We start from the raw sequence: 24,590 nt of genomic DNA, 5'->3' as shown, positions 1-24,590 counted from the left end.
TCACTTAGTCCTGTAGCCACTGGTACTGCTACCACCATAGGAAGGATCCATGTTTCATCAAGCTTGCGTCTTTTCTCAGCATAACAGACCATTGAGCAGCACCTAACCCTGCATCAAGCTACTCCTTCTGTTTTTGTCCATTGTTCTAGCATCTTCTTTGTTATGAACCTAGGCACTGCCCCACCTTGAATTTCCTTTGGTGTCATCCCATGAACAGGTAAATCACCTTTGATATGTGAGGCTGGTTCAGGATTTTTCCCATTTAATTGATTGCTGCTTCCACTTCCCTAAACACCTGTCCTGTTATCCTAGTGTCCTGAATATCTTTTAAATCCTCCCCTATAGCCTCATTCTGTTGTTTATTTAAGTTTAACAGATTCTGTAACCAAAATCTCATTTTCTGATTTTCCTCCCACAATACTGTGATATCCATATGAACAAATGCTGAAGCTCCCAAAACTCCAACTCCTTATACTGTTCCTACATCTCTTTTATCTCCTTTTCCATGACTATGTCCCTTCTCAGGCCACCAAATTTCCTTCAATTCCATTCCATCCATCTAGCTTTTTAGTTACTTTATCTTCTCTTCTTCTCACAAACACGATTATTCTGCAATTTCTTACACATAGGCAATTATGCTTATGCTTTAAACATTATCAGAACAGACTCTTAAAATCCACAGCAGGTTTCTGTCAGGCCTAAATATGCCTTCACCCCCAACAACCAGGACCAGATGCTATTTACCCAAGAGTTCTGAAGGAACTCAAATATGAAATTGCAGAACTACTAATCTATTGCTTAAATCAGCTTCTGTACCAGATGACTGGAGGATATTTTTTAAAAGGCTCCAGAGGCGATCCTGGCAATTACAGGCCAGTGAGTCTAACTTCAGTACCTGGAAAATTTGTTGAAATGGTAGTAAAGTACAGAATTATGACATACAAAGATGAACACAATATGTTGGGAGACGAGTCAAGCGGCTCTTGTAAAGGACAATCATGCCTCACCAATCTATTAGAATTCTTTGAGGATGTCAACAGTCATGTGGACCAGGGTGATCCAGTTGATATACTGTACTTGGGCCTTCAGAAAGCCTTTGACCAAAGTTCCTCACCAAAGGCTCTTAAGCAAATTAAGAAGGATAAGAGGAAAGGTCCTTTCATGTGTCAGTAACTGATTAAAAGATAATAAACAACAGGTAGGAATAAATGGTCAGTTTTCAAAGTGGAGAAATGTGAACAGCTGGGAGAGAGAGGAAGTATCTGTCCTGGGACCAGTGCTGTTCTAGCAGAACCACGTACTGATTTTTGCCCTAGATCCCCAAGTGTCCCCCTTAAGGATTAAACTCACAACCCTGGATTAAATGCTCAAACCGCTGAGCTATCCCTCAATGCTCAAACCACTGAACTATTAGAATTGGATGAAGAATAGAGAAAGACAACACAAATGATATGGGGCATGGAACAGTTGCCATATGAGGAGAGATTTAAAAAACTGAGACTGTTTATCTCAGAAAAGAGATGATTCAGGGGGAATATGATAGAGTTCAATGCAATCATGAATGGTGTAGAAAAAGTTAATAAGAAAGTGTTATTTACCCCTTCACATAACACAAGAACCTTGGGTCACCCAATGAAATTAATAGGCAGTAGGTTTAAAACAAACAAAAGAAAGTATTTCTTCATGTGATGCACAGTCCATCTTGGAACTCGTTGCCAGGGGATGTTGTGAAGGCCAAAACTATAACTGGGTTAAAAAGAGAATTAGAGAAGTTCCTGGAGGATGAGTCCATCAATGGCTATTAGCCCAGATGGTCAGGGATGCAACCCCATGCTCTGGGTGTCCCTAGCCTCTGACTGCCAGAAGCTGGGACTCGGTGACTGGAGCTGGATCATTCGATAATTGCCGCCTTCTATTCATTCTCTCTGAAGTACTTGGCATTGGCCACTGTCAGAAGACAGAATACTGGGCTAGATGGACCATTCCTGACCAGTATGGCTGTTCTTATGTTCTTAGTTATTCACATAACTAAGCATCCGTCCAGTAGTTTAGGACGTAAGTCAGCGAGCGTATCAGTGGGTCTAGTTATACGCAAGGGCAGTAAAAGCAGCAAGTTCAGTAGCGTTGACATCTCCCTTTGCACTCTCTGTCCCATGCAGGTCCCGATATGCGGAGTTTCAGTTTAACTGCCAGCCGTCCCCGCAGTCTGCTACTGGCTGCAGGAGGGAGAACTACGCTGCCTGTCTGCTGGCATACACAGGAATCATAGGTATGAAGCTGTGCCCTTCAGTTGTTGATTCTCCTCTTCTCTCTCACCTCCTGTTCTGGACCATTGCAAGCCCCTCAGATCTAATAAGCACACTCCATGTCCCCTCTGCCTCTTGCATCCTCACTGACAACAGAGATTCTGCAATCAGAGCTCCTCTGACAATCCTGGGGAGGATGACGATGAGCCATGAGCCGGATGAGACTCCAGCTCGCTCTCCCATCACTGTGCTGGCTGTGCAAGGCTAATGGGTAACAAGTCACTTACGTGGGTCAGCAGAAAAAGCAAATGACAGGTTTGAGCCTAATGGGTGAAAAGGTGTCACTCCTTATTCCTCACCACCGGAGAGGTACCTTCCCATGCTCCGTACAGTATGTGATATCAAGGCGTTGGAAGATTTAGTGTTGAAGGCTCCCAAAGAACAAGGGCAAACATAGCATTTACAGCACATTTTTGGAACAGCAGTCCCCACTCCTCCATGTTCCCAGATCCTGAGCATCCGTGGATTGGCAGCCCCAGGTCACCAGGCAGATTCTGTCTGCCAATCACATCACAGCCACCACTGTAAACCACCTTCCTCCACACTTCACTGGCTGCAGAGAGCTTTGGCTCAACCCTGAGACAGGAGCTCTGAGCACAGCATGGGTCAGTCTGGAAAAGCCAGCTGCCTGCTGCTGGAGGCTGGGAAGTGGGCTAGGGAGATGCTTTGGGCATATCCTGAACTTTTAGAGCCTATGGAGCCATTCAGTCTTAATCCTCCTTTACGGGAGCCATGCCCTATCTGTGTGGATTGCTGCATACCCCCGGGCTACCCAACAAGCAGTGTTGTAGCAAAGGGAGCAAAGTGGGTCACTAGCTGAGTGTAGCACCCTGGTCTCTCTAACCGCGGGGTGTGCTGGGTATGTGAACAGAGCAGAATCGACCTGGAAACTTGGCCAGGAGAGAAGCAGAGTTCCCCATGGCATCACTTCTTAGCAGGTCAACCGCAAAGGAAAGAGGTCCTGGCAAATCTAAGGGCAGCAGTGTGGAACCCTCCGGAATGTGGCTGAGCTGGGGGAAGGTTTGCTCTGCGGAGCCCATGTGGTTTTGGTTCTCAGCCAGTTCCTCCAGTAACAGCGTCCCTGCTCCGTCCTTCTTGGCAGGTAGTCCCATCACACCTAACTACATCGACAATTCGACTGCCAGCATAGCACCGTGGTGCACCTGCAACGCCAGCGGCAACCGTCAGGAGGAGTGCGAGAGCTTTCTGCACCTCTTCACCGACAACCTCTGTCTCCGTAAGTAGCAGACGGGGCAAGTCCACTGCAGGGCTGGGGGGCTCCTGGGTGCCTCTCGCAGCGGGAAGGGAAAGGCCATGTGAAAGGAGGTCCTGCCACCAGCTCTGCACCTGCCAGGTGGTAGCTGGAGTGGTCAGAGTGTTGCCTGCGCCTGCCCTCACCCAGACATGTCCCCTACAGGCTAGCAATGCTGCGCCTGACATGGCTAGCCTTCACCCTTGTGCTGCCCAGACAAATTACAGCTGCCCCATGGGTCGGAGGGGGTCCCAGTGCCCTCTCACCTCCGGCCCATCCATGCTAGGCAAGGCAGAATTTGGCCCTCATGAGTGTTCCAGGAGCACCGAGAGGTCCCAGCTGAGATCAGGGCCCAGCCATTGCCCTAAACAGACAAAGCCATCAAAGGGCGGAAGGCGAACCAGACACTGAGGGCTGGACTGCTGTGTAAAATGGATGTCCTAGCCCTTGAAAGAGCTAGGAGAAGGTGAAGGCTGAGACAAGACAGCCTGAGTTATGTAGACTGGCTAGAAACATCTTTATACCCCTGGAAAAGATGACAAATGCTGAGGATGTCAGAATCCATCAGTGTTCTGAGACGACACGCGCTCCCGGCAAGGACCTGGGACTGTCACGCTTGAGAAAACCCGACAAGGGGGAACACTTGTGCCAAGAGAAACTAACTTTGCCAGCATTTTCCTGCGCTGCCGTTACTCTGGCTGGAGAGGGCTGCGTGATTCTCCTCTCTCAGCCAGGCCTTCCCATTGGCCTGACCCTGCAGTGAAACCACAGCCATCCTGCGCTCAGATAACGAACACATCACCTGCGTGATGGCTTCTCTTCAGGACCCATGAGGAGGCAGCTGCTGGGCTGCGAAGCAGAGAGCGCCATCGGGCAGTGTGCAGAGGGCTGACGGCAGGGGGTGGCATGCTGCATGTTTAAGAGGGAATCCTGGGCCTCATCTTGCAGGAGAGAGTGTGCAGCTGGTTGCCAGGCTGAGTGGCCCATGTGAGCTGCTCCCATACAAAGCCTGAGCCTTCGAGACTCGGTGAGGGCCAGCACCTCCCATTGTCCACTGGGATAACCACTGCTGTAAATGCATTATGCCCTGATGTTACTGCATATCTTCTGCTGTGAGCGATTGCCTTGCTGCTCAGCCTCCGTCACTCTGCCCGGGCAAGAGGGAAGGTTCCATGTTGATTTTATGCCCCATCCAGTATTGCTCTTGGGTGAGCACCCGGGGCCCAATTCCCTCCGCTCAGCCCCTCATGGAGTCACTTAGGCCCACATCATCAAAGGCATTTACGAGCCTAACTCCTGGCTGAAATCGATGGGTCTAATGCCCCGAGGTCAGCGGGTGGGGCATTCCAGGGTGCCAGCATGTTGCTCAGTTCTGTAGATGACTCTGCCTGGGGAAAAGCCAAGGGGAACCCGCCTGCTGGGTGCTCCCCAGCCACAGACTGTCCGCAGGACGTAGGTTGCGGGGCAGTGGAAATGGCTGCCAAACTTACGCACTCCCGTGGAATCAGGGAGACGATGCCTAGCCTTCCTAAAGGGCTTCACAAACCTGAATGAATTCCGCCTCTCGCCACCCCGCCAGGACAGTCGTCCCTGTTTTTACGGGGTGGGGAAGCTGAGGCTCAGTGCGGGTAATTGGCTCCCCCCGGGGGAGCTGGGGGATTAAAACTCAGGGGGTCTTGGCTCCCTGCCTGTGCTCAGTGCCTCTGGGGATCTGGCAGGTGTAATGGCTGGCCCCACCTGAGGTGCTGACAGCAGGGACCAAACCTGAGGCCTCTGGATTTAAACATGTGAGCCACTACTGCCTGAGTGAAAAGAACCAAGACCACAGCGGACTCCTCAAACCTGTGTGCTTGGCCCAGCCCCCCTCAAGGGGGACAAAACGCTGTGCTGAGTGTGTGTGGGGCAATCCCTATCCCTGCTCAGCGGGACCCCCTAGGCGCACTCCACGTGGAGGGGGCAGAGTTTCTGGCCACTGGGGCAGAGAGGTCAGGCAGCAACTTCTGCCTTCAGTGGCTTTGTACCCCACACCCTGCTGGCAAGCTCCACCCCTGCTGGCCTGCTTTCCCTGCCCCCCAGCTGCTCCCCGCCCGCCCGCTAGTGGAGGCAGGGCACATGGGCAGACAGGGTAGCGCTGTGCAGGAAGGCAGGGCTGGCAGGAGAGGCAGTGGGAGGCGATGGCTGGTCCCTGCCCAGCCTGTCCTGGGGGCCGCGGGAGAGGTCAGGAGGGAACGTTAACACTTTCCTCGAGAGCTTTGCCCTGAGTGCTCTTCCCCATCTCACCAAGAAAACGCCATCCTGGCCTTCGGCAACGGGACGTACCTGAACGCGGCACTGGCCCCGTCCGTGCCCCCGACGACGCAGATGTACAAGCAGGAGCGAAACGCCAACAGAGCTGCCGCCACCCTCAGAGGGAACATCTTTGAGCAACTCCAGCCCACCAAGGTAGGGGTAGATTGAGGAGCTCATGGAGCCTTTGCACTGGCACTCACAGAAAATTCACCCTCCTCCTCAGCTTTCTGGACCCCAGCTCCCTCCTTCTGCTGCCTTCTGCACCCTCTATGCTCAGCCCCTGCCACTTGTCTGGTGCCTCCATCACCTGAGACTCCCAGACCCCCCTGCCACACCGCATCCTTCTCCTTCAGGCCCTTCCCAAGCTCCACTCCTTCATAAGCTCTTTTAATAAACCCAGTTCTAACCAACAGGCAACGCTGTCCTCACTCTTCTCCTCTTCTGGTGAGCTTGTCACCTGCTAAGTGCCCAGTGTGTCTATATGTCATGATAGGAATAAGTGATGTTAATAGTATTGCCAGCAGCAGAGGCTTGGGAATCGGGATTCCTGGGTTCTATTCCTGGCCTGGCTGTGGGCTTGCTGTGTGACCTCAGAAAGTCACTGAACCACCTCGTGCCTCAGTTTCCCCACTTGTGAAATGGGATTAACATTACTGTATCCCAGGGATTTCGATAATCAATTAATGTTCATTAAGCACTTTGAGATCCTCAACTGAAAAGTTCTAGACACAAGAAAAATATTGTTAAATTATTAATTGTATTTGATTATTACGCTGAGTAGAGCCTCTATGTCCGACAGTCACAGTCAATGCAGCAAAGAGTCCTGTGGCACATTATAGACTAACAGACGTATCGGAGCATGAGCTTTTTTGGGTGAATAACCACTTCGGCGGATGCATCCGACAAAGTGGGTATTCGCCCACGAAAGCTCATGCTCCAATACATCTGTTAGTCTATAAGGTGCCACAGGACTCTTTGCTGCTTTTACAGATCCAGACTAACATGGCTACCCCTCTGATACTAGTCATAGTCAATGATGATTATTTAAATAAATGATAACCTTGGTTTACTGTATACTACAGTCATATAACTATTGTTAGTTCATCATTACATAATACCAGTGCCCCTGATTTACTGCATGACAGATAGCCGAATCGCTGCAGGCCTTGGACTCCAGTGATGAGTACTGGACCAGCTGGCCGTCGCTGGCTTGGTGGAACCGCAATGCAGAGTTTGGGAAACCCTGTTTCCCGCTTCCCTTCCCCTGCCATGCAATAAGGCAGCATGTCACAATCTGCCTCTGAACGCCTCTGTCGCTCAGCAATCACCTGCCACTTCCTACCAGTAGACGAGATGGAGAAGATTGAAATGCAGCTGCAGCAGCACTGACGGCTTGTCAGGACCTTGCAGTTTGCCCCTAACATGTAGATACATTTATCTGCACCACAGATAAATGGCCACGATTTTGGCTTCTACTTGCCTCCTCCTGCAGACACACACAGAACTGGCTTAGCTTGTTACCCTGCTCCCTTTGCGTTTGGCCTCCGAGTTGCATGTGGGACCTCTCCCCGCTTACCAGAAAGATGCTGTTGGTCTCTTGGGGAGTGTCTCTTCCCTGCAGAGTTAACCCAGGCTCTCTTCTGGGTTTTAGCCCAAACCCCTCTACCCTGTCATTGTGAATCTTGCAAGAAGGTGGTGGGTGATGGGGATTTTGTGCCTTTTGAAGTTTATACCCGAGCTGTGGGGCGGCTTTGTACATTGGATTGTGGTGTGAAGATAAGGGAAGACCCCTAAAGCAGAAGAAGCCGTAGCGCTGGGGCCCGGTCACCCACCCTTTGAGATGGCGGGGGAGCTGGTTTTATTTTAGCTGCCAATAGGTTGGCACCTGTCCAGACATGTGAGTAGACGCAGAGCACAGTAAAAGCCCCACAGCTCTTCCGGACGGCATCCCTGAGCCATCCGTCGCAGAGAGACCAGGCCAGCTTGCCCCTCGCTGTCATGGTGCCCGGTGGGTCCAGACCGGGTAAATACCCCTTGAGCCCCCAGAGCAAGCTAGCCAACCAGGGAAGAGAAGGAAATAACCCCTAACCCTCTACAGGTTAACTTTGGATGTACAGCCCCTCTAGTAGGGATGGAGCCAGCTTAGCCTTTGGGACGGGTCAGAGGTGAGTTAACCGGTTAACATGGGAAGGGGTTTGCCATTCTGGGAGGGAGGCCTCCACATTCAGTGCTAAGCGTTGTGCAGATTTAGAAATTCAGCAGGTGAGGTAGGTCATGTGGTAAAGGGATCGTCCTGCACCTCCCTCGGGGTCCCTGCTTGGGCTTCAGCCCTCTCCCTGCACCCTCTTACCTAGGTTTGGAGGTGCCTGAAGCCTAGAATAGTTTACATGGCTGGGGGTGCAGGTTACAGCCTGGGCTCCACTTTAACACAGGCTGGACCCCACCCACTCTGCAGTGAGGACATGGGCAAAATCACTCCGCTGCTGATAGTCCTCCAGTGCTGTCCCACAAATCTCCCTGCAGGACAGACACGTTCTCCTGCTATTGACGCAGAAACAATCCTAGAGCGTCTCAGCACACAGAGCCATGGGATATGTATGGCCCCAAACACCGACGGGCGGGCAGCACCAATGAGGACACAGTAACCCAATGTGGCTGCTCCTCCCTGGGTGAGGCTAAGCTGGGTGCTCGGACCCAGCACCCGACCTTACGGGTTATTAACTCTGCAGCGAAGACATAATCGCCCAAGATTACAGCCTCAACTCGAAGTGCGAGAAGCAAGCTCTGCAGCTCTGGCTCACATTCCTGTGGAGGAGCAAGCTCCCACCAGCATGGGATTACACATATTGCCCTTACATTGCACGGGATCACTGGGGACAAACACAACAGGGTGGATGGAATAAACACAGCCTCAAACCTTCACCCACGGCTCAAGCCCAACTGCAACCACAATCTTCTGGGAGGCCTGAAAACATGCCAGTAACTTCCCTGCATTTCAGATATCTCTGCACTTCCTGGTTCCCTCTGGAGTGGAGGTGCAGAGGCATTCGAGGTTGAAAGTTGTCCATTGGCACTGCTGGTCCTTCCGGCTGTATACTGGAAGAGCCTGTTTGTAGGAAAATTCCAGTCCAGTGGTGCAGGCTGAAGGAGGACGGCTAGACCTGATCAGCATCCAGACATTAAAGGGCTGCTCAGCCCTGGCACGTGGTTCGTGTCGTCACTACGCATTAAACACCCAGCTAGCTCTAAAGTGCAGGGCTCAAAGTACAGAGCCACCCCCAAGCTCCAGATGTCCCTAAACCTCCAATTACCAGAAGCTGGGACTGGGTGACTTGAAATTGCCCTGTTCTGCTCATTCCCTCTGAAGCGCCTGGCCCTGGCCGCTGTCAGTGGCAGGATACTGAGCCAGACAGACCATTGGTTTGGCCCAACCTGGCTGTTCATGTGTGTTACTAGGTACTTCCATGGGTCCCAGCAGTGCAGTGTCTGAGCACCTCACAGTCAGGAATGAGTTTATCTCCCATCACCCCTGTGAGGCAGGGCAGTGCTGTTATCCCCTTTATACAGATGGGGAACTGAGGCACAAAGCCTCAGCGGTATCTGGGCACCTAACACCAAGGGTGAAAGTGGGCCGGTACGGGCCGGTACAGCGTTCCGGTAAAAAGTGGCCTCCGGTACCGGCCCGTAGCCAGCTAACTTTAAAGTGCTGCCGTGGCGTCATTGCCCCTTTTGCCCTCCCCCACCCACCAACGGGGGTGTGTGCGCAAAAGGAGCATCTCCCCTGGGCCCTTTAAATTGCTGCTGGAGCCTCGGGCAGCACAGGCCAGGCAATGTGGAAGGGCTGGCTGGGGGACACTGACTCCAGCCCCGGCCCATCCTCTTGAGGCACCACCCCTTATGGGGGGGGGGGAGTGCAGCCAGTCCCATACCAGTAAGTCTTTGCCTTTACTTTCACCGCTACCCAACACCAACTGACATCAATGGCACCCCCCCGGATCGCCACCTAGCTCTCCTGGGTCCCAGTCTGGTGCCACGAACGCCAAGTCATTCTTTGTCCCAAAGCAACTCTCAGGCTATGTAGTTTAAACTCCTCCTACCCCATCTTCTCCCCCCTCCCACTTCTAAGGCTGCAGCCACACAATGGAGCGTAGGCCAGACCCCGACTGCAGCCACGGCACACGCTGACAGAAGGCCTTTTTGGCCTGTGCAGGGACACCGCCTCCCCCAGTGACATTAGTTACAGCGAAAGACGTTCTTCTCTTCCACGGGAGTAACTGCAGCCACACTGGGGGATTTGCTGGCATCACTGTGTCACTCAGGACATTGTTTTGTTTTCATACACCGCTGACCAGGAGTTCTGCCAATATAACCTTTAAGAGTAGACCAGGCCTAAAACAAAGCACGAAAAGTGTTTGTCCTGTGTGAGTGTCGTGACTATTTTGCAGAGCCGGCGTCCATAACAGCCTCAGCTGGCATGCTTTGTTCAGCTTCCGCGTCTCTGCTCAACACTGGGCTTGCCCTGCTGCGTTCATGCTCCTGGGAACAGCATTTTGGGGGATAGGAAACTCTAAGCTGATTACACAGAGGTAGCAAAAAAGGCCTCCAGCCCCCTCCTCTCTCTTCCCTTGCCTTAATATGTGGAGAGGCGGCTCTACTCAGAGGTGTGGTGTGAGCTGCACTGAGAGAGCCTGGGGGGTTGTGAACCATGGGATGTGACCCAAAAGTCTGGGTGTTTTACCAACAGACCCTGGTTGTCAGCAGATGGGACCCAACCTGGGACCTTTGGAGCTTAGTGGCCAAGGCTGTAGAGAAGGCTCATTAATGTCTGTCTCTAAGTGGTCTCAGTGCCACGAGATAGGACACAGCACCACACCCAGCAGGTGTGTGGGTTACAAGGGGACTGCACACACCTGCATATAGCACCAGTGGGGAGAGGAAATGTTCCAGAAAACTCTGCTGTTTCACTATGTAGTCGCTCTCCCGCCCAACACCAGGGAAGGAACTGGACCTTAGATCATTGAGGTCACTCTGTACTATGGATACACCTGATGACAGTAACTGAGCAGGGGGAGTGATGTTATTAGGCAAGGTATTTCCAGCAGAGATAGGGAAGGATTAACTCCATTGTCTGAGGCACTGGTAAGACTTTATCTGAACAACTGGGTTCAGTTCTGGTCGCCACATTCAAGAAAGATGAATCCAAACAGGCCAGGTATTGAGAGGCACTACTAGGGTGATCGGGGACTGGAGAACCCATCGTATGACAGGAGCCTAAAAGAGCTGAGCTTGTTTATGGCCTAGCAAAGCGAAGGCTGAGAGGGGATCTGGTTGCTCTCTATAAATACATACGAGGGGTAAACACCAGGGAGGGGAAAGAAAGGGCAGTGTTGGCTCTAGAACAAATACATCAGGAATACACAGAGGCTGGCAATTATAAGCCGGTTTCTAACCATCGGATGAGTGAGGCTCTGGGACAGCCTCCAGTAGAAATGGGCAGGGGGGAGGGGCGCAAATGACCCATCTAGTTTGAAGCTGGGGCATGGTAAGTTTAGGAATGGGATGGCGTGAGAGGGTTTCCTGTGAGAGCAGGAGACTGGACTTGATGACCCAGGAGCCTCCAGTTCTTTGGTCCTGTGCTATCTGCCCTCAGCCCAAAGTGAAGTCAGGGTCAGGACATTCTGCTCTACCGCTGGCCCTGTTAACGGTCGTCCTGAGCTCTGATTCTGAAAGGCCTCATTAGACGCTGATGATAGCCACTTCCGTCCTCACCACAGTGTAACTATCGACTTCAACAGTGCCGGTTTGAGACCAGAATTCAGGCCAATGCTTCATAACTGGCCTCCAGCCGCCCTTGCCCTCACACCCATTGCCCGCAACCCAGTTAAATGTCATGCGATGCCCTCGGCTCCTGTCTTTTCCAGGAGTGAGAGGATGAATATGGGATTAACCCTCAGCATTGTCTCCACTCTCTTTGCAGGGATCTGGCGAGGAGCCGCTCCTAAGGGGCTCCACCCAACTGGCATCTGAAACCTCCGGCTTGGCGTCAGCCTCCCGTGCTGCAGAGTGGCTGCTCATGTGGGTTTCCATGGCTCTCGCTGCACCACTCCTGCTTGCAATGTGAAACGGAGCGAGCACGCAGCAGGCGGTGACTCTATGCGTGTCTCTTTTTTTTTTTTTTTTTTAAAAACACTCATTGGGGGAGGGCAGGGCTGTATGTGGAAATGCGCTGCTCTCCCCCCCGCCCCAGCCAACATATTTTATTTTGTAAAATCGAAGGCATCTCACCAGCTCGCTCCTGGTCACTCTTCCTGCTCCTTGGCTCGCTTCCCATCTCCATCGCCTTGTAGTGTGTCCATGGCGGTGCAGAGCCACAGACAGGTCCCTTCATAGAGCCCAGCACAAGAAACCAGAGATTCAAAGGCCCTAAGCTCTCCTGAGACAGCCGAGCCAGGAAAGACTCCTGATGGATGAGCTTCGGGAAGATTTCGTGAAACACTGGCCTACGGGGATGTGGTGGATCTCACAACAGGCCATGCAACTTTCTACACAGTGACCCGAGCTGCGGCAGGCCCAACAGAACCCCGTCCCTGGCTCAGACTAAGGCCATCTTCCACTTTGTCAGCAAAGTGTTGCCTTTGTCCACCAAGGAAGACACCAGGCATCTCTGCGGGGTAGAGCAGAGCCAGGGCCATCCGGTCCCTGACCTAGCTGGTTTTTCAACGTCTGACAACATCCTGTGTAACTAGCATGTAATTCCCAGCCGAACCCTGACCCTTTCCCCTCTTCTGTAGAAAACCGTGTTCATGTGTTACTGGTCTTCAGGAAGAAACACGCATGTTCCATTTTTTTTTTGCCGGCTTTGGCAATTCATGGTGGCAGCCCCTTCTGATCCCGGAACATTCTTCACTGGCCCTGTCAAATCTTTGGGGTAGTTTTTGTCACATCCAAGTGTGAGGTGAGAGCAGGATATATTGTCCCATACAACGCTAGTCTTTTTATAATCGCTTGGTATGTGTAAGCCTCCAGGCATGTTCATGTCACTTGACTCATGCTCATGTGACAGGCGAGTTGTTTGGTCTTAAAGGTTGTGTCTACACTGCATCAAACAGCTGCAGCTGGCCCGGTTCAGCAGCATCAGTCTGTTGGGGTTATACAGTTACTGTGTAGATGTCTGGGCTCTGGGACCCCATGAGCCCTGATGTCTACACTACAATTTTATAGCCCTACAGCCTGAGCCCGAGTCAGCTAATATGGGCCAGGTGTGAGTATTTTACTGCACTGTAGACACCCTTAGTGACACAAATGATGTTCAGTGGTTTACTTGGTATCTCGCTAGTCACAAAAATGAAAGATGGGCTGGAAAAGGTTCAGCAAAGACCTAGCAACCAACAAACTCACCCGCACGAATGACCACGGGGGGATACTCAAACACCCAGCTGCACTAGGAAACAATCCAGGTGCTAAACGCAGCAGGGCAGGGCTTGCTCTGATTCACATTGTTAAATAGCGTCGCCCTCGTTGGGCTGGCTTATGCCCTCATGCTTCAGACGCTAAGTCAATCTCTAAATAATGAGATCTGGGAAGAAGTGTTCTCTATACTTGCTGCTTGCAGGATTTATTGCACCACCTTCTGTTGGTGCATCGGGAGCTGGGCTGCTGGGCTAGATGGCCCCTGGGTCTGAGCTTCCTGTGGAGATAGAGTGTATGATCCTGAGGTGGTGAGTGAGCCCCTAACTCCTGTTGACATCAGTGGCCAAGCTGAGGGGGTCTCTGTGCTCTATCAGGCCCATAGAGAGGCTGGTGAATTGCCCCCTCATTAAATACTCTGCCTGGCTGCCCCACAGAGGAGCCTTTCTTGAGGGCCTCACGCGCTTTGGGCTGGTGGGTTCCAGAAGCACATTCCTTGGGTCACGCGCCACCAGCTGCCGTCTCCTGCCATGTGGATTTGTTGGAAGGATTTTGACAGGGCCCAGCAGTGGCGGATGGGGATCATGAGCACCACCCAATGGAGCGCTGCAAGCACAAGGCCCAGCATAGGGGTTTGGCTGCAGCCGATTGCCCTCCTCTCCCAGTCCCCTCAGAAGTTGATTTCTTAGCTCGATTGCTTAAATTGTAAAGGAAAATTGCAACGGAAGAGAAACATTCCCAGGCCCTTAGTCCAGCGTGAAATATGACCAGTTAATACTTACTCTGGTGTTCTGAGCCTAGCGTAACCAAAGGCCTGTTATGTCCCCCCACATACACACACACACCTGGGTTGCAGTGGCCAAAGCCGGGCTCCTGTGGGGGCACCTTAGCATAGTAACATCTCACTGGCCTGGTTTTACAGAGGTCTCAGCTGTCTGAGAGATCTTCATAAACTCAGGGCTTATGGGCAGGGACACCAAGTTTAAAAGTGAAACAACAAAGCTGGACACAGACGTATCCTCAGCTTGATGTCATGCAGCCAGCCGGGAAGATGAGAGCAACGGCAAACAGCAGACAATGGCCCAGCGCATGGTACTTTTTCAGCAGGATGGGGTTAGCATACACTAGCCTAGACTATATAGATCCTGGTAGCACCCTATGCATGGGCAAGCCGGCTAATAGTGCGTTAAATGACACGACTAATCGCTGTGCTATGCACAGCATGACCACAGCTGGCACAGCAGTGGCAGGATTTGAATGCTGACCCCAGTGACAGCAAGACAAGGAGCTTACCTGTGTACCAGGAAGCTACCTCATAAGAGTCCTATATGTGCTATGCTCCTTACCTTTAAATAGCTGTGGAAATTTTCTGCTGTTCTGGCCATAATAGCCTGAGCTGCTGGCTGCCATGTCAACCTTCTTGTGCTGAGCCGTGTGATCACACCTCGTTACTGGTTAGAAGGGTCATTAAAATGGCCGCCTTCTGGGATCTTACTCCATTGTCCAGTTCACATCCCTGGGGCTTTTGAAACGCTGGGTTCCCATTTCCTTAGCTACGTGTGTTCTAAGTGAAGGAGGGTGGTTGTTTTTTTTCCTGCAGCCAGCAATAGGAGAAGCCATTGCAGCCATCCCCTAACGTTGGTGTGGAGAATTTTAGTCATCAAACGCTCGGCAGGACAGAATTAGCTATAATTAAGGGGGGAGCCCCTCAGCTGGTATAAATTGGCTGAGGGAACTGGCATCAGCTGTCTTGTGTACCCCTGCTTAATGTCACCTTTTTTTTGAGCAGCAGAGGGGTCAGCTGGCCGGACAGTGCCCATTCTCTGCCTCCAGAAGACTGTGCTCAATTGTTCCTTCAAAACCAGGGCTTGAAAAGCAAGCTGTCACATTTCACACCTCAGCCACGGTGCTTGGGCTGCAGGCAAAATGGCCCTAGTTATCGTACGCCAACTAGTTATTGTTGTCCCCACGCCACCCTTGCAAGCACTGCGAGGCCAATGCAGTTACATGGCGGCAAACGTGTCACCCTAATTTTCTTCCCCTCGTGAAAGCCCCATGTTTTATGGATTCCAAACATTGGCACGTATGGACTGGGTTAGCCTGCAAAAGGGGTCACAGAACTGCAATGGACGTGGACGCAATTTGATGCCTGGATGAAATGCGCAAACTGTTTTGTTGGCTGTGGTGGATGAAGTCAGCAGAGCTCTGCCCGGGAGCCTAGCAGGTATCCTACACCTATAGGACTGGGAGTTTTTCACTCAATTTAAAAATTCAAAGCTTGTGGAGGCTAAGCAATGGCCAGGTGGAGAAGATGTTGTGGGAAGGTTTAACACAAGAGTTTAAGCCAACACTCACTCACTCTCTCTCTCTCTCTCACACACACACACACCCACCCCTTTCCTCTCCCTCCACAAAATGGGATTAAAATTTTATATGAATATTTCATTCTTTTTTCCCATCAGCATTTGAATGTGATAAAAAAAAAATTCATTAAAAATTTCAACATTTGCAATTTCTTTTTTAATCAGTTCTTATACCCAAATGAGAAAATATAATCACTTTGGTTTGGTGTGGGGGTGGGGCAGGGGTGATGTCCCTTTTTGCCATGGGCCAAATGTTGGCAAAAATTTAAACTATCAAAATGATTACATTTTTCAATCTGCTCCACTAAGCAGGGCCCTTAGCGTATCTGCTTGCACTGGAAAGGGGCTGAATCAGCCCAGTCCATACCCCACAGACTTTCATAAGCACAAAGCTATGTACTTTTTAATAAAGCAAAATTCTGTGGCATCACTGAGCTGTTTTTTCTGATGGGCCATTGCCGGAGCGGTTTGGGAATTCCTTACACCTTGTGTAACCCAATCACCAAACCACCAACTCTACTGGTGAGAAAGCCGTTTCTGCGGGACGGAATAATCTCTGCAATAAAATGAGTGAGAGCAGGTGATGCTAAGAGACTGTGTGTGTGCACACTCATGGGGGGAGGGAGGGTTTGAATGGCTGATGTTAGCGTATACGCCGGGGATATAATCTGTAAACTAAACTTCTATAAGCATCAGTATTCAAACATGTACATGAATAAAGCACACATGCATTTTCCTGATCCTTTGCTCCTCTTTATTTCACCTCTGAGCCCATGAACGTGACCAGTCTGACATACCTCCCCTGAGCTGGTCGGGCTCCTTGTGTGAGAGCTGACAATGTTGGGTTGGTTTTTGGGCTGTGAGTGCCAGTGTTTGGGATGGAGGAACAGGCTCATCAAGTGCTAGCCCGAGCCGCTGTCTGGAACAGGTCTCTGCTGAGGTTGACAAGAAGACTGTGCATTACGGTAGCATCTAGTGTCCCCATCAAGGACAGAGCCGGGTGAACCTGACTAGGAGGGGTGCAGGGCCGTGAGACCATCGCGCCTAAGAGATGCTAACCCAAGTTCCTGGGCTCAATGCGACAGGAAGAGGGTGTAACGGTAGGGGGCTACGTTAGCCAGGGGGTCACCGACCATATTAATTGAAAACATTTGTGCACCCTCAGAGTGTTAATAGACACTCAGGCAAATCATTGTTCCTCCCTCCTAGCCCCTCCCTCCCAAACCAGCGCCACCTTTGGATTGGCCCAGGACAGAGGTTTAAAAGCACACAGGGGTCCTGCACCATTTAGGACAGAGAAGAAGAGCTTAACATGGAGGTTCGCAACATTTTGCTTTCTGAGGTCCTCTGCTAACATGCTATAAAACTCCCAGGGCCCAGTGGGGGTGGGGCAAATCTGGGCTTCAGCCACTGGAGGGGCAGGGGCACCTCAAGGCTTTACGGCTGTGGGATGCCTGGGCTCAGGACTGCCGCCCGGCAGGGCACTGGGGCTTGGAGCTCTTGACTTTAGCCCCAAGAAGCAGGGGGGGGGGTTCTTGGGGCTCATGAACCCCCTGAAATGGCTCGCAGCCTCCTCCCACCCCCTGATGAGGCCACAGACACCCAGTTGAGAACTGCTGGGTTAACGGATTGAAAGTGCAGGGGAAAATGTGGGCAGTAGGATGAAATTGCGTACCCTGGAATGTAGCCAAGATTAACCCACCCAATGTCCTCACACTCAGCTTGCTTTAGGAGCGTTAATAACCAGACATGGTTAGGCTGATTAGTCACTGCGATGCAACTACAGCCCCTTGAGAATAGCGCCCCCCGTAGGCAACCTACTTTCTGCAGTGTAGCTTTTGTGACTTCCTGTGAGAGGGCCCTGGGCATTTTGAGTTCCTTTAGCTTGTGGCAAAGTTACCGGATCCCAAGCCTAGGAAGCACGGCTGGAAACTTTAGCCATAGCATGTATCAGCAATGATTTTAGTAGAATGCATGAGTGCGCCCAGGGGCTTTCTGGTTAAGGAGAAGCAATGGGGTTTTAGGAACACATCTCCTGAGCAGACCACCCAAGCAGCTGCAGGACTTTCCCTAATGGTTGCTTTAGACTGTATGTCCATCAGGGCCATGGGCTTGGAATGAAAAGCCTAGTTCCATTCAAGCTGTGAAGGCAGGGACTGAAATCTTAGTCTAGAGACCAATGATGGAAAGATGTTAACCCTCATTAACTACCAAACAACATGAAAGGCAGCAGATGGGGGCAGAGTCCAGGCTGTTTGGGGATGCACAGCCTTCCCTACCTGGCCTTCCATACAGCTGTGCAATCCCAATGTGGCCCTTGGGCCAAAAAGTTTGCCCACCCNNNNGGGGTGGAGGGGAGGGATGGGGAGCAAGGACCTGAGATGGTTTTTTTTTTTTAAGACTGGGTCCCCTTCCTTTGAATAATGCTGTGCAGCTTGGCAGGCAATGTGGCCTTTTACCTGGTGCTCTATAAGCCAGGGCCTGGCTGGGTGCAAACTTGGCTATGTATATGAACAAATGAGTTGCCATGATTGCTCAGCCTGGTCCCAGTTTCTGTTAGTAACATCCCAGGTCCATCCCCTATACACTGCCTGTACATAGCCTCTCTACCCACAAAACCCCCCTCAGTGATGTCCCGCAGTCGCCAGGCTGGCACGATCTCACAAACAAGATTGCACCGTGACTCCCCCTTCTGACAAAAAAAAATTAGTATGTGAACCCGGGAAGAGGGAACCAAGACAGAGCTGCTCTGTCCGGGCTGGAGAGGGCAAAGTCGAAGCTTGAAGGCTTTAACTTTAGGCAGGCGGAAGCTGTAATCTGAGCCCTGCCTCCCAGGACTGAAGCCGTCAGGCTCTGGCTTCGGCCCTGGGTGGCCGGGCTCAGCCGTTTGGCTTCAGCCCCAGGCCCCAGCAAGTCTAACACCAGCCCTGCTACCTCATTAAACCAAGGTTGAAACCTGCTCCCGTCCCAGAGTTTGAGATCCACTGGGCTAAGTCATTTAGGGATAAACTTTTCTACTATATCGGAATTGACCACAGAGAAGACTGGAAACTTGGTGTTTCCATCATGCCAACTGAAATGGTACCATTGGCAAGCTCAGAACTGACACTGGCACCAATTGTGGTGCGGCAGCCTGTCTCCTTAAATACGAGGCCCATGGGCCTTGTACCTCGTGAAGAGCAGACACAGCCGTGTTTTGAGACAGGAAAGGTCACTGGGGAAAAAACATGTTCGGTAGCTGGGCAGGAGAGTGAGACATCCAGCCTGCTGCATCAGTCTGCAACTTCCATCATTGCGCACAGCGGTGGGCCCCTAACAGAATACAAGTGGGGCAGGAGGAGTGGCGGCTTCGTTATATACTGCCGCCTAAAAACACTTGCAGCTGCGAGTGCTGAAAGGGGTGATGGAGTGAAGTATACAATCAAAGCTGATTTTACTTTTATCCGCACAAAAGGTTTCAGTGGGAAAGGACAGATGTTTGGCCCCACAGGCACACATAAAGCTCAATGGCATTTTTTGTTGTTGCTAAACTCCTGCTGGTGAACAGGGTCTCCTGGGGAGGCGGGGGAGAGGACATGCTGAATTAAGGACTCATTGTGCTCAGCGTCTAGGTTTATCGTCATCTTGCCTGATTCAAGCACAGACTGCGACAAGAGAATGGAAGATGCACTGAAACATAGCTCTGCAACAGGCACGAAGCACCCTGGTCTAAGGGGAAAGGCACTGGGACTCAGGAGACGTGCGTGCCATGCCCAGCGCTGCCACACGCTAGCTGCATGATATTAGGCAAGTGATTTTATCTACTGGGTGCCTCAGTTTCCCCATCTAGGAGGCAGGGATAACAAATCTATCAGCAAGCATCTGAGTTCTACTGTTTGATTAGCTGGGGCTGAGTCTTGCTTGAAGCTGGCTGGGAGTTGAAGCTAGACCAATTCAGACTAGCCCTGCGGCTTACATTTTTAACACTCTGGGTAATTAACCACTGGAAAAACCTTTCCACCAGAACCCTCTAAATGCAGATGGATTGTGTTCCTGCAGAAGCCGCTGTAGTTCATCCACCGTTATTGGACTTGAAGCAGCAAATAATTCAGGGAAGTCCTATGGCTTGTGTTAATACAGGACATTGGACTAGTGTATCACAACTGTCCCTTCAAATCTCTGGATGAATCCTTCCGCTGGTGCTTATGCCTGTAGAAATGAACTGATGGTAGCCAACAGTGGGAAACGTTTGAGCAAACCTGCCTAGTGGGTACAGGCAGGCTTCTGCTTTTTACTAATAAGGCACAGCTAGAAATACTCCAATTCTTGTTCCACTTGCAGCTACTTAGCTAGTGCATTTGTTCCCATCTTAGTATCTCAGGGATCTCTGAGCCATGGATAGACGTGCTGGAGACACCAGTGAGCAGACAGGCTGCCAGAGTTTTGGTCATGTCTGAATGGGAACCTAGAGCCGATGGCTGCCTCGACCCCTGAGTCAGTCCCTTTTTAACAATGGGCTCGTCCGTCTGGCTGAGAAGGCAGAACACAAGCCAATGGCTGGAACGTGAAGCCAGACAAATTCAGTCTGCAGATAAGATATAACTTTTTAACAGTGAGGGGAAGTAACCTTTGAAACACTTTACCAAGGATCATGGTAGATTCTCCCTCAGGGGCCATTTTTAAACGAAGCCTGGATGTTTTCCTAAAAGCTCTGCCCTAGCAATTACTGTGGGGCAGGTCTCGGGCCTGTGTTAGACAGGAGGTCAGACGAGAGGATGACAATGTCCCATTCTGGCCCAGGAATCTGTGAATCTAGTGCCTGCCCCAATGGGTTTGCAGTCAAAACAGAGAAGACCAATAAAAGGTGTGAGAAAGGAAGTAGAAGGGCCGAGGGGTGAAGTGACTTGCCCCAGGTCACACAGCGATTTAGTAGCAGAGGCAGGATTAGAACCCGAGTTCCCCAAAAGCCAGGTCCTTAACTACTGGACCACACTACCATCAATGCAAGGGAAAAGCCGTGGCACAATGACTTTGACAAGATGTAATGGGGACAATACTGATGGCCCCTGGCTGCAGTCCCAGCACAACAAAAATTTGACAGCTGCCACCCAGCTCCTGTAAGGAGAAGATTAACATGGAAACAAACTTCCCATCAGTTACTGCAGTGCAAACAGTGCTAGAGTATTAACATGAATGGAGCATTTTGGTTATTAAAAACGTCATCTTTCCTCACCCAGCACAGAGACAGCTGCTGTTAGCTAACGGGCAGTGCCAGAGGGGTAGCTCTGACATGACAAATGTTCAAAGCCCTTCTTTATAAGAAGGAATTACGGCTCGTTAACACGAGAGATTTCTGTTAAGAGCAGAGATCTGGGCCGATGGAAACATTGCTGGCCAGACTGCTGACAGCTCCCATCACATCTTGGATGACGGCTGGAATCCAGTCCTGACCGAATTGTCAGTGGGTTGCCCACAAGGTTGCTGGAACAATTTGTGGGGGTGCTGAGAGCCATTGAACCCTGTATATGAAGGAAACCACTTCAAGCCAGGGGGTGCTGCAGCGATGGTTGCTGATAGCATGGAAGCAGAAACTTGTTTATCAAAGTCTGTCTATGGTTTGATTTGAGTTTCCTTATAAAGTCACCCCATGATTCTGCCCTTCCTCTTACAACCCCGATAATCCCTTCCCTCGGTTTCGAGGCTGATCTCACTCACACCAGCGAGAATAGGGAGTTGATTTACTGAAGTCACCTACTTTGTGTATGGAAGTCCCTACTCTGTGTATGGAGAACTGGACTGCTGGTGATACAACTGGGGGGCTGTTTTGGCATGAACAACACCGACACATTATTTATAATACCAAAGTGCCCTGATGGCCTCTCTTTGTTTCAGGGGCCATTCTGACCTGTGTTTGTACACACTCGTTGCATTGCTCTCTGGGTACCTACCCAAAATTCCTGTGAGTATGGCTACACTGCATTGTAAACCCTGGGTTAGTAGAACTCAAGGTAGCAGACCTTGGGTTTGTTACATCTACACTCGTTTGTAACCCCAGTTTAGGAATTATTGAATGCTTGGTCCCAACCTGGAGCTCCAGGGTCTACACTACATTATGCAGGGCTGAGTCCAACCACCTAGGTCCCGGACTTCCCAATACCCTTCCAAAAGCTGGCCACTTGAGCCTCCTGTGGTGCAGTGTGGGAAAACTTGACTGTTCAGAAGACAAAGTCTATCCATAGGATTGTGAAATATTTTTGGAAGACTCCTAGAACATGAGTCTAGTGGGGGTTGTGTCAGGACTTGAACCCTGGGTCTTAGCTTGACTCAGGTTGGAGCCTCCACCGTCATGGGGTCCTGGGACCCTGGGGCCAAGCCCTTGGTTAATGCCATTTGTGTCTAGACAGAAGGGGGGTGGGTTAGGCTTGAGCCTGAGTTTAAATGCTGGGCTTACACAGAAAATTTGGAAAGGCCTTCTGTGAATCATGGTGGAAATGTATGTGTGGGGGGGAGAGTGTTGAACCCCCATAAATCCCACGGAACTATAGCCATTTCCATAGCACATACTCAAAATGGAGGCCAGGCTGAACAGTCAGAGCTTGCTCAGGCAGAAAATTTCTGCTGGAGCTCCTGGAAATAAATTGCCAAGCACCTCAGGGGAGGCAGGAAGGTGGTTTCCACTCATATGTGCAGGGATCTAGAGAAGCAGCAGTTAATGGAGTTCATTTTGCAAGAAACACACAATTCTCCTGCAGCCACACAGTAACCAGATGTAGGTGTGAGGAAAGAGCCCCCACTCAAACTTTCTCTGGCTTTGTCCACCAGACCACAGAGACCAGAACCTTGGATGGAATTGTTACTCTGGCATCGGTGTTGCCTTTTACTGGTAAGTAGACGGACTGAAGCCAGGTTTGCAAGCAACAGAGATGGAGCCTGGCAAAGGATGTCACATGCGTACATGAGGCCATGTGGCCGAGGAGGGAAGGGCAAGTTCTGGCTGAAGTCTGAGGCCTTGATGACCTGTTTTATGAAATTGCCCATAGCATGAAATCCTTGGATAGGTAGATAAGGCTCTTCCTTATGTGGTCCTGTCTACATCCTACTCCAGGATCCTTCACCCACCTGAACTTTGATGCTGGAAAGATCCTGTAAGTCATCATGTCAACATCTTGTCCCCTACTGTGGCATCCCAAAAACGCAAGAGAAGAATGAGAACCTTCTCCAAATCAATGTTACCTAAACTGTAGAAGGTATTATCTGTTTTCTTCAACCTCACATTTCTACACATTCTTCTCCCCTCATCTCATCAATGGGGAAACTCAAATGCTTGTGCCATAGCTGTACTGAAACATTATTTTACTGCTGATCACTGTTGGGACTCAGGAAAGAGCCATACATCTGGGTACAGATGAATACCACTTTTGTTATAATTCAGATTTTTTTTGTGGGGCATGTGAGTTAAACGGATTCATTTTTAATAGAAGCAAAATCTGCCTCAGTTCCTTTAGTTGATAATATATATCTAAATGTTATGGCAAGAAAGATGAATGGTAAGAATTTGACTTGATCCCTCTATTGTATTCACAAATATTACACAGCAAGCAAAAGAGGAGAGTCAGACTGCTGACTCTAGTGATGAGACCACAGAAACATGCTTGGATTCTGCTTCTCTCTTCTTCAGACAAGAGTAAAAACAGCTCTGGAATGAAATACTCCTCCACCTTCTAGCTTTTAACTGGTGTGCAGAATTAACTTTAAAAACCCTGTTGTCCCCCACAACTTTAGTCTTGGCTATATGAGGCTGAATTTTAGGAACTGTGTACCCAGTTGAACTTTATAATCTGACCAGACTTTAATAATACAGAGTGAACTGGCACAAATGATCTTAGGAGGCAGTGCTGATGGAAACCTTCATGTTTCATAAATGCCAGGTTCAACTCTGCTTCCTCTCAGCTAGTGCTTAATCTGAAGTTGAAGAGGGACATAAAAATAAACAGAGAACAACGGACTCTGCAGAAATCCCTGTTTCAAAACAGCTGAGCCTCCCACATTCTGGGCTGTCTGAAGAGTAGGGAAGGGTAAAGATGTCTCCTTTTCTGACTTCCCTGCACGTACGATTTGCCAGCTGGCTCCAAAGTTTGACATATTTGTGGAATCTTTAGTAGAAATTTAAGAAATGCAATCTCCGTGGATGTCAAATTATTCTTCTGATCTGTAGGAAATATTGATTTACTTTCAAGAACTCTGGGAAAACTAGCAATGAGGATGGGAAATGGAAAGGCTGAGATGATGCTTCATCCCTTTACTCCAGAAGAAACAAGTTAATTGTAACTAACTCAGTGATATGCATTCCTGCCACCTCTGTCACTCTCAGTGCTTTCTAGTTTACCAACTGGTTCTTAATAATGAAAAAGCAAAGGCCATCCATGTAATGTAGGCAACATTCAGAAACACAGTGGAGGTTTGTGGAAAGCTGAGGAATAGCATACCAGATCAGTGAGTCTGAGGAAGGAAATGAATCTCAAACCCAGATCATTTTCAGTTGACCTGCATATTGGTGGGAGCCCTTTGCACAGGAATCTCAGAATTTCTGCGACACAAGCATAGCACTCCTTAGCCTTTGGAGACAGTTATGGGCGGATCAGGAAATACATTATTCCATGCTGCCATCCCTAGGCAAGAGCTCACAGTAATATTACCTCTATCTGGGTTCTAGTCTGGCAGATGCTAAGCTGTCACAGGGGGAATGCAGATAAGAAGCCTGACTCCTGCAGGACCTGGACTCCAAGGGAGAGGAGGGATTCACAGCAGAGCAGCAAAGATGTAATCTATATGGACATCTATATGGAAGGGTGTTGTCCTTTCCTGCAAATCCACCTGGCCTCTATGCTCTGCAGCTGTCACCTAACCCACTAGCACAATGCTGGTGCTTGAAAATCCCTGCGAGGAAAACCCTACAGAGGTATCTTCCTCTGTCCTACCACTCCTATGGTTTTT

The 24,590-nt window shown here is 50.3% G+C and overlaps 2 protein-coding genes across 2 annotated transcripts in view; one reads left to right on the top strand and one right to left on the bottom strand.

Moving 5' to 3' along the window:
* GFRA4 (GDNF family receptor alpha 4) overlaps window positions 1–13,370 on the top strand; it is a 145,449-nt gene extending 132,079 nt beyond the window's left edge. The window contains exons 5-8 of the mRNA XM_032765830.2: window positions 2,160–2,269; window positions 3,409–3,543; window positions 5,843–6,000; window positions 11,825–13,370. Coding sequence (XP_032621721.1) covers window positions 2,160–2,269; window positions 3,409–3,543; window positions 5,843–6,000; window positions 11,825–11,968 — 547 coding nt within the window. The 3' untranslated portion in view covers window positions 11,969–13,370. The remainder of the gene's footprint in view (window positions 1–2,159; window positions 2,270–3,408; window positions 3,544–5,842; window positions 6,001–11,824) is intronic.
* The window catches only part of ATRN (attractin), a 427,246-nt gene that overhangs the window by 97,230 nt on the left and 305,426 nt on the right, over window positions 1–24,590 (bottom strand). The window lies entirely within an intron of this gene.

The sequence above is a fragment of the Chelonoidis abingdonii genome, chromosome 5, assembly GCF_003597395.2.
Source record: "Chelonoidis abingdonii isolate Lonesome George chromosome 5, CheloAbing_2.0, whole genome shotgun sequence".
Taxonomy (NCBI): Eukaryota; Metazoa; Chordata; order Testudines; family Testudinidae; genus Chelonoidis; species Chelonoidis abingdonii.
The sequence above is the reverse complement of the archived record's forward strand: the minus strand, read 5'-3'. Positions and strand labels throughout refer to the sequence as shown.